Genomic DNA, 12995 nt, shown 5'->3' on the forward strand with positions numbered 1-12995 from the left:
AATAAAAAATTAAGTGTTTATTCACCTGGGCTTCCCCAGTTGCACAGCTGTCTAAGGCACTGCATTTCTGTGCTAGAGGCGTCACTAAAGAGACCTTGGTTCGATCCCGGCTGTATCACAACCGGCCATGATCGGGAGTCCCATAGGACGGCGCACAATTGGCCCAGCGTCGTTCTGGTTAGGGGAGGGTTTGGTCTGGGTTGACCGTCATTGTAAAATAATATTTTTTTCTTAACTGACTTGCCTAGTTAAATAAAGGTTAAATACAATTTTAAAAGTGTTTCCATTACCCATTTAGGCAAAAAAGCCGGTATGCCTTTCCACCTATCTTTCATGTATCAGGTAACCCACGAAAACCAGCATTGGTAGAATGCAAGAATTTACTAATATTTGCCATATTCTAATAATTCACGTGCCAACGTATCACCAAAGTCCATGCCATGATGAAATTTGCACTCCTAAAATAATTGGATTGTGAAACTTACATTCAGCCAACCAGAAAAGCAAGGCAAAGCAATTCAGGCATTCTTGAAAGTCGGGACAATCCTTGTCCTGCAAAGACATTTTTTTTTTAGGAAAATGTTGATATTGAAAGCAGTAGGCATTTAGAATAAACATTTCTGCACTCCTTCCTACAGGCGGTAAATTATTGGATCTAATTAATTTGATTCAATGCAATTAATTCTTTGAGGACTGAAACATAATTTATTTTTGCCTATTAATAAGCCTTTGTCAACTTCCCGCCTAGTTATTTTGCTCACAGCTCACTGTCAATTGCTCACTATCGCCCTATGTTTACATATTAGGTTATGGATTTCTTACAGAAACTGGGGCCGTGACATCCCATTAAGCGTTTACCGATGGCGACGTCTTTTTGACATCTTTTTTTGGTGCTGTCCAGACCAGCTGTCTTTTTTTGGTGCAGTCTGGACTGGCCTTGGTTTCAACGTCCAAGGACGTAGATTTTTGATTCGGTCCAGACTAACTCTAAAATGCACTTATATTTCAACGTCCGCAAAGTACATATTTTTGACATGTGGAAAAAGGCACCTTTTCACCTATGATTCAGCACCTAAAATGCATAGGATGTCCATGTCTGGAAAATATGCCTAAAATGCGTCATTTTGCTTACTGGGAAACATAATTTATTATAAAAACGTTTCCAAAATTTGACAAACGAAAAATCCACCCATGTAAAACAAAGAAATATGTTGTTGATCTTTCAAAAATGTATCCTATATCTGCCATTTCCATTATATTTGTTCTTTTTTTTAATACATTGCTTTTGTGGAATAAACCTGGGTCAGTGGTAACCTGCATATTGTTATATTTCCTTCCTCAAACATTTTAGTATTGATGTTATTTTGATTTTGTTCAATAAATGCACAGTTCAAACTCAATTTCAGGGACTCAAATTTGCTATTTAAATATAGGCCTACAGTTCAGTGGGTCAGACTATTTTGACACCGTGCCAGTAAATTGATTAGGACAGCTCTGGAACATTCTCTTGCTATTTCCGGGATTCTATCATCCTCAACCGACCTTCGTATTTTTTCAAGTGATTTATGCAACACACGAGCTAGATTTCAACCAATCAATGCGTTGAGGGGTATAAAAAAATTACAACTGATCCTAGTGCTGGTTGATTCCTTACATGTGGCCATATAACGCATTCCGCATTGAACAATAGTGGTTAAATTCTGATTGTAGATCATTTTGACTGCTAGAACGTACTAGAAGTGCAGAATTTTACAGGCAGGTGAGAGAGGAGTTCTTGGAAGCTGATTGGTTCACAAGTTATCCGGAAGATACATGAACGCTTTCGCCGGCATCTTCTTTTCTCATTCATCGGGTAGCGGAGACTGAACAGTTTTCATACAGAATTGCCTACATCACATCCAGGTAATAAAAGGAAACATATTTTAATCTGTATAGCCTACGTCATTGCCAGTTATAGGCATATGTAACGTGATGTATTTTTCCTACAATTGTTTATATATTCGCTTCGGTATCAGTGTGTCCTTATTAGATGTAATATACTTATTTGTCGATTAAGATCATTTATGTTAATATTGTTATGTTCACTGTAGGTCTATTCAACAATTCTACGAGACGACAGCCTTTGATGCCAGATTAGTCTGTAGAAAATGTTATAGCCTACCAGTGAAATGGCCGCAATTTTAATGCGCTTGGCTGCGGAGCCAGCTGTACTGCAGCACTCAGCGTTGTCCTTCAGGAGCCGGGTTGGGGAGGGTGTAAAGCACGTGCCTCCCCCTTCCCAGATGGTCAGGGATCATCCTAGATTAATCGCGTTGACGAACTATGCCAACCTGGGTGAAAGGGGAATGATGCCAAGGCAAGACATAACAGATAATAATATTAGGCTGAATGGTGGTGTGTTCACTGGTATTGTGAAGTTGTTCTATTAAATGGAGACCTATACGTGCGCCATTACACACAGTCTTTACCTACGGGCTTGTATGCCATTGGATATTACTCTTCCAACTGCCATCACAATTATATGAACCTTATGCTACATGGTGAATTCCTCCATGGAACTGCAGTAGCGGAGCTCTCGCAAACCTTTCTCTCCATAGAGTTTTCGGCGCCAGCTGCTGGCCACTTGTGAAGTACAATGCTGATGCTGTGTTTTAACGTTTTAGGAAAGTCAATCATCGCTTGCGAAAGTTTTTTTAAAACTGATGGTCCTTCTTTCATATAAGCAAAAAATAATATATCCTCCAGCAGACGAACTACACTTCCGCTACACTTCCTCCCAGTTACCCATATACACAGGTGTTTGAGCATGCTAGATGGTTAAATACCTGTGTGTCGTCTGTCTTCCGTAAACAATCGCTGTAACATGGAGATATGGCTGTGTGGGAACACAGCCTATGAAGTTGTAGTAATTACAATATTGTAGTCATTTGTTTTATTAAAATTATTGCTGATATGAAATATATTTTCCGCAATTGACTCATGTTCATGTTTAGAGCACGCGTCAGGACTCTTTAACAAAAGTCCTCCAGGTAGAAGATGCCTTCATCAATAGGCGCTAACGGTAGTTAGTATCTATGAATAGGCTAACGGTTGCCTAGCCTTTACAATGGTCCGTTGGGAATCACAAACCACCCCCTCGCTCGGAAGGTGTGGCTGATGAAACGGAGGGTGACTTTCAACGAGTGGCGATTGGATCAAGAAACCCATCAAATTTGGGATACACTCCTGACTTGAATGATACAGTTAATGTTCCACTTTTCAATAAAACCAGCATGAAATTCAAATGAACAAATCCCCCCTGTCATTTTACAAGCTATAAACCTCAGTAACATTTCATTTGGGAAGTATTTCATATTTTATTTAACTAGATAAGCCAGTTAATTACAAATCCTTATTCACAATGACGACCTACCCGGCCAAACCCGAACGACGCTGGGCCAATTGTGCACCGCCCTATGGGACTCCCAATCACGGCTGGATGTGATGCAGCCTGGATTCAAACCAGGTACTGCAGTGATACTACTTGCACTGAGATGCAGTGTCTTAGACCACTGCGCCACTCGGGAGCATCATTCATCAGTTACATGTGTCATGTCTCGAGATCAGACATGAACAAATGCACGTGACATAATTAGGCATGCCTCTCCGTTCTTTTTTATGAAACTCAAAATATATTGCAGTGCCTGTCGGGATAGCACTGAGGCACGCAGCCTTGCTGCCTCTGATCGAATTGGCCAACTGAGTGTCTAATTAGCCCCTACACCCTCAATAATTTCCACTCCCTCAACTTTGGGACGCTTGTGCAAATGGCGGCGGTGAACGCGCAGGTGGGGAGGCGAAGTGGGTGAATTGGGATTCAGCCTGGCAGGTCCTTTTGCCCTGCCTAAGATGTCTGTCTGGCCCATCCAATGCCAGCGCAGGAATGACACTGAGTGCCTTACTTTTCCTCGAACAGGATTAGTCACCATTTTTAGGAATTGAATGAGTCATCGTATTTCCCCATATAGGAAGTTGCTCTATGATCTTTGGTGTGACTCATAATCCACAGTCCAAGTCTCATACTTTACCTTGAGTGATCATGACTGCCACCTATTGATATGACTTCTCAGCATTACATATTTATTTATCTCATCACAGTAACCATGTCTAAGGGAACAGCGGTCGGCATCGATCTCGGGACCACCTACTCCTGCGTGGGTGTGTTCCAGCATGGCAAGGTTGAAATCATTGCCAATGACCAGGGCAACAGGACCACTCCAAGCTACGTTGCCTTCACTGACTCTGAGAGGCTCATCGGTGATGCTGCCAAGAATCAGGTTGCCATGAACCCCTGCAACACAGTTTTTGGTAAGTTTGTTCTGCTAGATGTCATTGAAGGTGTGTGTTTTAATGATGGTTAAATTTGACGATATAACTTGGTTCACTTAGATTCAGTTGATTCCTGACATTTGTTGTTTCCACTAGAGGTTTTATAACCAAACATGGTTCTAGTATCTTCCTTGGATGTCTGAGTGAGAAACCAAAGGTCAGTTGGTATGATTGGAGTATGTCTAATGCAATCAATAAGACTTTCATTTGTGTATTCCAGATGCTAAGCGTTTGATTGGCAGAAGGTTTGAGGATACCGTGGTTCAATCCGACATGAAGCACTGGCCATTCAACGTCATCAGTGACAGCGGACGCCCCAAAGTGGAGGTTGAATACAAAGGCGAGACCAAGAGCTTCTACCCTGAGGAAATCTCCTCCATGGTGTTGGTCAAGATGAAGGAGATTGCAGAGGCCTACCTCGGGAAGGTGAGTTTGAAATGCATTGCCCACTGGGCACAAACTGGTTGAATCAACATTGTTTCAATGTAATTTGTCAATGTATTGTGATGTGGAAACTTCAAATCCAATGTATTAAGTCATCAACTGTTTTGATGGTGAAATTTCAACCACAGGATTATGGTAACCAATTTTCAAATAGACAAACCTTGTATAAAATATGTTGCATTTGTACCTTTGAGAAAATGGCGCCGGTAGAGAGGGCAGCCATGCTTCTAGCCCCTAGGCAACTTTGCAGTATAATTTGTTTATTTCTTACATTAGACCAGAATTGTTATTACATACAGCCAGGATTTTTTAAATTTTTTTAACTCAAGCATTTCGCTACAATAACATGTATGTGATCAATAAAATTTGATTTGAAACAATCTCAGATTTTCTACATTTTATTCACAATCAGAAAAAAAGTCTGGTCAGCACCTCCTACTGGCGAGTTAATCTATCTACAGCTATCCATTTGGTCTCCCATCTAGGGTTTTAACCAAGCAACACTTTGATAATTGTCACAGACAATTACTACCAATGTGCTATCGTGAGATTTGGAATTTCCCTTAACTAAATGGATGTACTGTTGCTGTCCAAGTCATTCTAAACGTTAGATTTAACAAAGCAAATGTAACGTAACCATACTTTCATTAATGATATGTATACTATTTAGGCCTATATAGCATTTGCAAAGTCATCAACAGCTACTGATTTAAATTCAACCCAGGGTTCAACAAAAAAAATAGACAATACATATTAGGGCTGGCAATTGCCAGGGATCTCGCATTACAATATTATCACGATGCGTAAGTGCTGATACAATATGTATTGACTCTCAGTTCTATATGCATTGCGATTCGATACTGATTTTTATTGCGATTCGACGTTCTGAACATATTGCTCACCATATGTCTTCTGCAGAGGGACGAGCGCGCCATGAGTTTTGATGGAAATAAGTGCTGAAATCATGCTCCCAGTTAACCTTGATTGAGAACAAGTTATGAAGGGAACTACTGGAGTTTGTCTAGCCGAACCTAGCGTATCATTAGCACAATACTATCTCTTAAATAATATGCTGATATGTAACTGTGTCTATCAGCAAAAAAATAAATGTCAATTTTTCAGGACTCTGTCTTTCAAAGATAATTATTAAAAACCAATAACTTCATTGTAAAGGGTTTAAACACTGTTTCCCATGCTTGGTCAATGAACCATAAATGATTAATGAACATGCACCTGTGGGATGGTCATTAAGACACTAACAGCTTACAGACAGTAGGCAATTAAGGTTACAGTTATGAAAACTTAGGACACTAAAGAGGCCTTTCTACTGACGCTGGGGGGGAGATGCCCAGGGTCCCTGCTCATCTGCGTGAAAGTCCTTTAGGCATGCCGCAAGGAGGCATGAGGACTGCCTATGTGGCCAGGGCAATAAATGGCAATGTCCGTTCTGTGAGACGACGGCGCTACAGGACGGACAGCTGATCATCCTCGCAGTGGCAGACCACGTAACATCTGCACAGGACCGGTACATCCGAACATCACACATGCGGGACAGGTACAGGATGGCAACTGCCTGAGTTACACCTGGAACGCACAATCCCTCATCAGTGCTCAGACTGTCCGCAATAGGCTGAGAGAGGCTGGACTGCGGGTTTGTAGGCCTGTTGTAAGGCAGGTCCTCACCAGACATCACTGGCAACAACGTCACCTATGGGCACAAATCCACCGTTGCTGGACCAGACAGGACTGGCAAAAAGTGCTCTTCACTGACGAGTCGCGGTTTTGTCTCACCAGGGGTGATGGTCGGATTTGCGTTTATCATTGAAAGAATGAGCATTACACTGAGGCCTGTACTCTGGAGCGGGATTGATTGAGGTGGAGGGTCCGTCATGGTCTGGGGCGTTGTGTCACAGCATCACCCGGGCTGAACTTGTTGTCATTGCAGGCAATCCCAATGCTGTGCATTACAGGGAAGACATCCTCCTTCCTCATGTGGTACCCTTCCTGCAGGCTCATCCTGACCAGACCCTCCAGCATGACAATGCCACCAGGCATATTGAGCGCTCTGCCTGATTTCCTGCAAGACCCGGAATGTCAGTGTCCTGCCATGGCCAGTGACGAGCCCGGCTCTGAACGTCTGGGACTTGTTGGCTCGGAGGGTTATGGTTAAGGCCATTCTCAGAAGTGTCCGGGAACCTGCAGGTGCCTTTGTGGGGGCGTGACATCTCACAGCAATAAATGGCAAATCTGGTGCAGTCCATGAGATGCACTGCAGTACTTAATGCAGCCCCCCCCCCCCCCCCCCTTGTTCAGGGGAAACAAAAACATTTCTGCGTAATTTGTTCAGTTTGTCTCAATTGTTGAATCTTGTTATGTTCATGCAAATATTTACACATTACGTTTTCTGAAAATAAATGCAGTTGACAATGAGGAAGATATCTTTTTTTTTTTTTTTGTCTTGACCCACTGGGTGCATTTTGGCACATTCCTCCTGACCGAGCTGGTGTAACTGAGTCAGGTTTGTAGGCCTCCTTGCTCGCACTTTTTTTTCCTTCCAGTTCTGCCCACATGTTCTATAGGATCTTCAAGGTCCTTTGCTGTTGTTCTGGGATTGATTCGCACTAAAGTATTTTCATCTTTAGGAGTGGTATGACAGCTGCGTGGTCCCATGGTGTTTATACTTGCTTTCTATTGTTTGTACAGATGAAAGTGGTACCTTCAGGTGTTTGTAAATTGCTCCCAAGGATGAACCAGACTTGTGGAGGTCTACAAAAAAATATTCTGATGTCTTGGCTGATTTCTTTAGATTATTTTTCCCCCATGCTGTCAAGCAAAGAGGCACTGAGTTTGTAGGTAGGCCTTGAAATACTTCCACAGGTACACCTCCAATTGACTCAAATGATGTCAATTAGCCTATCAGAAGCTTCTAAAGCCATGACATTTTCTGGAATTTTCCAAGCTGTAAAGGCACAGTCAACTTAGTGTATGTAAACTTCTGACCCACTGGAATTGGTGATACAGTGAAATGATCTGTCTAAACAATTGTGCATGAAAAGTAATTTTTCCAACAAGGTAGATGTCCTAACAGACTTGCCAAAACTATAGTTTGTTAACAAGAGATTTGTGGAGTGGTTAAACAAGTTTTAATGACTCCAACCTAGGTGTATGTAAACATCCGACTTCAACTGTGTGTGTGTATAGATATTTTCACTAATGCGTATCGTCCTAGGGTTTCAAGCGTTGGTTCATTTCTAATTTAGTCATGGTAACTTGTTGGATTCTCGTCTCCATCTCAACCAAAAAGATAAAGAATATGACTAAATCTACCTTTAAATGCACTTTAAATACAGTAGTTTGATTTAGTCCTATTCCTTATTTTTGATTGAGACGTGAATCCAACATCTCAATTATACATTTGTTGACAAACTGGAATTAAGCCAGACTGTCAGTGGCACAAAAGATACATCTCCTTCAAATGTTGATATTTTTTGCTTTGACAACCAAACTCAATTCAATATCACTTTTGAATCCAGTAAAGGGCCTATTAACAGAAGTTACGGCTATTTTACGAACTAATATAACAGTATTTATTCAACCTTAAATGAGTAACCCATCCATGGCCACATTTTGAGGCTACTAACTATAAATGTCTTGTGTAATCATAGAAAGTGTGGAAAGGTTGCAGGTTGGTGAATCTTCACAATCGCTATAATAATCTGCGCAGAATCTAGATCAGCATTGATGACTCGCAATCCAGGTCATTTGGTTGTGCTTCATATAATAGCACATTTTATTCCCATTTGAACTTTTAAATGGTTGAATGTGCAGTGATGACACATTTAGATGACAACTTAACCAAAAATTAGACACTTTTTGTTGCAATTTGGTTACGCTTTAAGACCTTACACATGGTTAGATGGTTGATAACACATTGGGAATTCAAACTTCTGGCTGTCCTTTTTGAGTGGGTGAAAAGGTTGAAATCAAATTGATCTCATCCAAAAATGTTCCACTTTGAAATTGTGGTGTGCCCAGTGGGTTCAGGGTATTATTGACAATAAGTCTATTCATTCCCACCCTTTCTCCCCCCCCCCCCCCCCCCCCCATCTTTCTTTGTAGACTGTATCAAACGCGGTTGTAACAGTTCCAGCTTACTTCAATGACTCTCAGCGCCAAGCAACCAAAGATGCTGGAACAATCTCTGGTCTGAACGTTTTGCGAATCATCAATGAGCCAACTGCTGCCGCTATTGCTTATGGCTTGGACAAGAAGGTGAGACCCATATCTTTTAGAGGTTAAGGTCTAGTTATGTTTTATTGAAATTGTAATGATCCTTTAAAGATAATTTGTTCATTTCAATTAGTTGATAGCACATTAAATCTAGTTTGTCCCTATGGTTAAGTTTATGCCTGCCATTCATAGTTTCCACCAGTGGTTGTAAAACCAAAAATAGCCCAACACCTTCCTGGATGTCGGAGTGAATACATCAGCTAGGGTCGATTTTGATGGCGGTTAATTCAGGAAGTGATTAAAAAAATAAAACGATTGTTTAAACTCGAATAACTTTTGAAATAAATTGATTCTACTCAGTGTTTTGAGAAATCAATGAAAATAGATGCCTTTTTTTGTGTTAAATTTCAGTTTTAATTGACCCCAGCCCTGGAATACATAGCCATTTGTCATTTGGTTTCTAGTTTGTTTTTATAAGTGCAAATACTGAGTGTTCTCTTCTGTTTCAGGTCGGTGCTGAAAGGAATGTCCTTATCTTTGATCTGGGTGGCGGCACCTTTGACGTGTCCATCTTGACCATCGAGGATGGCATCTTTGAGGTCAAGTCCACTGCTGGAGACACTCATCTGGGTGGAGAAGACTTTGACAACCGCATGGTCAACCACTTCATCGCGGAGTTCAAACGCAAGTACAAGAAAGACATCAGCGACAACAAGAGGGCTGTTCGCCGTCTCCGCACCGCATGTGAGAGGGCAAAGCGCACCCTGTCCTCCAGCACCCAGGCCAGCATCGAGATCGACTCTTTGTACGAGGGAATCGACTTCTACACCTCCATCACCAGGGCTCGCTTTGAGGAGCTCAATGCAGACCTTTTCCGTGGCACCCTTGACCCAGTGGAGAAATCCCTCCGCGACGCAAAGATGGACAAAGCCCAGGTACACGACATCGTCCTGGTCGGAGGCTCCACTCGTATCCCCAAGATCCAGAAACTGCTCCAAGATTTCTTCAACGGCAAAGAGCTCAACAAAAGCATCAACCCCGACGAAGCTGTGGCCTATGGCGCAGGTGAATCACTGATAATCTTGTTTGCTCTGTGGCCAATGGGCTTCTATAATGAGCCTTAAATCAATAGTTTCGCCGTGATGAAGTTTAATCCTGCCATTCGTAGTTTCCACCAGAGGTTGAAAGACCAAAGATGGCCCAATACCTTCCTTGGATGTCTGAGCGACAATGGCACATTGCGTCTACAGTAATGTTTTTCCATGTGTCTAACCTCCCATTCTCATTTTCAGCTGTCCAGGCAGCCATACTTTCAGGTGACAAGTCTGAGAATGTCCAGGACCTGCTTTTGCTGGACGTCACACCCCTCTCCCTGGGTATTGAGACCGCTGGAGGTGTCATGACCGTCCTGATCAAACGTAACACCACCATCCCAACCAAGCAGACCCAGACCTTCACCACCTACTCAGACAACCAGCCTGGTGTGCTCATTCAGGTGAGGGGGGGGCCTGCAAGAAATGCCCATTTCAGGGCAATGTTTCCTCATTCCTTTGGCCACTATCTGTGATGCCGTTTACTCCTGCTATTTGTTGTTTCCACCAGCGGTTGAAAGACCAAAGATTGCCCAATACATTCCTTGGATGTCTTGAGCGGCTTTTAGTGAAATGTACTTCTCATTTGAAGACATGTATGTTTTGCTAATATTGACTGTATCCTCCAGGTGTATGAGGGTGAGAGGGCCATGACCAAGGACAACAACCTGTTGGGCAAGTTTGAGCTGACTGGAATCCCCCCTGCACCTCGCGGTGTTCCTCAGATTGAGGTCACCTTCGACATTGACGCTAATGGCATCCTCAATGTCTCTGCCGTTGATAAGAGCACTGGCAAGGAGAATAAGATCACCATCACCAATGACAAAGGTAAACAACAGCATATGTGACCAAAGTGAAATTTGATTACAATATGCACACTTGGATAGTGTATGATCCTTAACTTAACCCTTCAAAAAATGTCTACCCAGGTCGCCTGAGCAAGGAGGACATTGAGCGCATGGTCCAGGAGGCTGAGAAGTACAAGTGTGAGGATGATGTGCAGCGTGACAAGGTCTCGTCTAAGAACTCACTAGAGTCTTACTCTTTCAACATGAAATCTACCGTGGAGGATGAGAAACTGCAGGGCAAGATCAGCGACGAGGACAAGACTAAGATTCTGGACAAGTGCAATGAGATCATTGCCTGGCTGGATAAGAACCAGGTACAGTATATTGATGTGCCCATCATTATTTTAAAACCAAGTTATTACCATAACGTGACAAGAAGGGAAATCAATTCATCTTAATCTGTGTATTTGTTTCAGACTGCGGAGAAGGAAGAGTATGAGCACCAGCAACAGGAGCTGGAGAAGGTGTGCAACCCCATCATCACCAAGCTGTACCAGAGTGCCGGTGGTATGACAGGCGGTATGCCCGGAGGAATGCCTGGAGGCTTCCCAGGTGCTGGTGGTGCCGGTGCTGCTCCTGGAGGTGGTGGATCCTCAGGCCCCACCATTGAGGAAGTCGATTAAACCCAATGTCATTATCCTGTAAACACAAAGCACATAACCCCAGTGGCCCAATCTGTAGTAAAGCCAAGGCTGGTCAGTAATTTGAATTGATAATAGCTGCTATGTATGTTTTAGATACTTGAAGATGTACACTGTCCAAGACAGTGAGATTTTAAGGAACAAAAGTTTGTCTACATTTTGAGTCCTGGAGAATAAATTATTTGTCATTGGCCTTGACTTTTTTTTAAATTTGTTTTCACACCCAATTCCTCAATTCAATGAAGGGAAATTAAGTAGGCTTCCCTTATACACAGATTGAGAAGGACAGTTATTTTATTTTTTGTGAGGGGAATTATCTAAATAAGATGGTGTGCATAAGTCAAATTTGTGCAAGGCACATTCCTACTAGTGCCTGATAATGGAATCCGGTGACTCATCGAAGTCGCATATATCGTAGCTAACACTCTGATGACCCACTGACAATGTTTTGAGGCCCAAATCTCACAACAAACTGCTTTGTTTAGTTTACCATATGAACAGTTTCCATTAAATAAAGATGCAGTGAGTAGACCATTTGGTTATATTCTTGTCTGAGGTCTGCCAGAAATAAGTAGAGTTTTGGCATGGAGGTTTGGTACAGACCAAACTTCCATACCTCACTCTCCCCCATATTGCAAGCAAAACATTGTAGTGGACTCCCTCTTGCTACTGGAGAGACATTTTTAGAGTTAATGTCATGCAATTCTCCACATTTTTGTCATGGGGTGTAGAGAAAATGTTTCAGTTTTAAAGCAAATTTGCTTCAGTTTTACACATTTTGCAAGGGGCAGAGGATTTTGCAATTGTATTACTAATTACCTGCATTCTACACATTTTGCCATAGGTTGGAGAGAAATGTTTTGAATATATCTGAGTGAGACTGCCTAACAAAATCAATGGGGCCAGTAGTTTGATTTTGATAACACGTTTAGATAGTGATCAGCTAATTTAGCTATCTAAAATATTTGCTGACATGGGCTAATTGACTATCAGTGACTGACATGAGGAATACTGCTGATGCACAACCATATTTTTCAATGGAACCTTGTTTATTCTAACTCGCCACAGTTGAGACTAAGACTAAGTGGGAGATTTGATCCGAGGGCCTTCAAAAGGCCTAAAATGTGCATACTCTGCCTACCTGGGGTATCAGGTTATGCAAAACGTATTTTCCCTAGTTCTTGATAGAGCTAGAGGACTCTAGTGCCAAAAAGTTTGCTTTCGCATGGGCAGCACAATTGAGGACTTTCACAATTTTTAAGTAGTCAACTGGGTGGAACTCTATGGGTTAAGGATCACATAATTCCATCCAGGGTTCTGTTCAAAATTGAGATGGCCTCAATGACGCTGTCCATGTTCTCACAGACACCATC

At 42.2% G+C, this 12995-nt stretch overlaps 1 protein-coding gene and 1 non-coding gene across 2 annotated transcripts; both read left to right on the forward strand.

Moving 5' to 3' along the window:
* Positions 1–1473: 1473 nt before the first annotated feature.
* Positions 1474–11813, forward strand: LOC100135842 (heat shock cognate protein 70b). The gene is made up of 9 exons (XM_021623826.3): positions 1474–1902; positions 4138–4347; positions 4589–4794; positions 8932–9084; positions 9552–10107; positions 10335–10537; positions 10763–10961; positions 11063–11295; positions 11398–11813. The coding sequence occupies exons 2-9, from the start codon at positions 4143–4145 to the stop codon at positions 11602–11604; spliced, it is 1962 nt and encodes a 653-aa protein (XP_021479501.2). The 5' UTR covers positions 1474–1902; positions 4138–4142; the 3' UTR covers positions 11605–11813.
* On the forward strand, positions 10177–10270 carry LOC118937904 (small nucleolar RNA SNORD14). Its single transcript, XR_005035313.1, has one exon. It is a non-coding gene; the product is annotated as a small nucleolar RNA SNORD14 (small nucleolar RNA).
* Positions 11814–12995: the final 1182 nt, after the last annotated feature.

This window comes from Oncorhynchus mykiss, chromosome 12 (assembly GCF_057628025.1).
Source record: "Oncorhynchus mykiss isolate SJ-2025 chromosome 12, ASM5762802v1, whole genome shotgun sequence".
Taxonomy (NCBI): domain Eukaryota; kingdom Metazoa; phylum Chordata; class Actinopteri; order Salmoniformes; family Salmonidae; genus Oncorhynchus; species Oncorhynchus mykiss.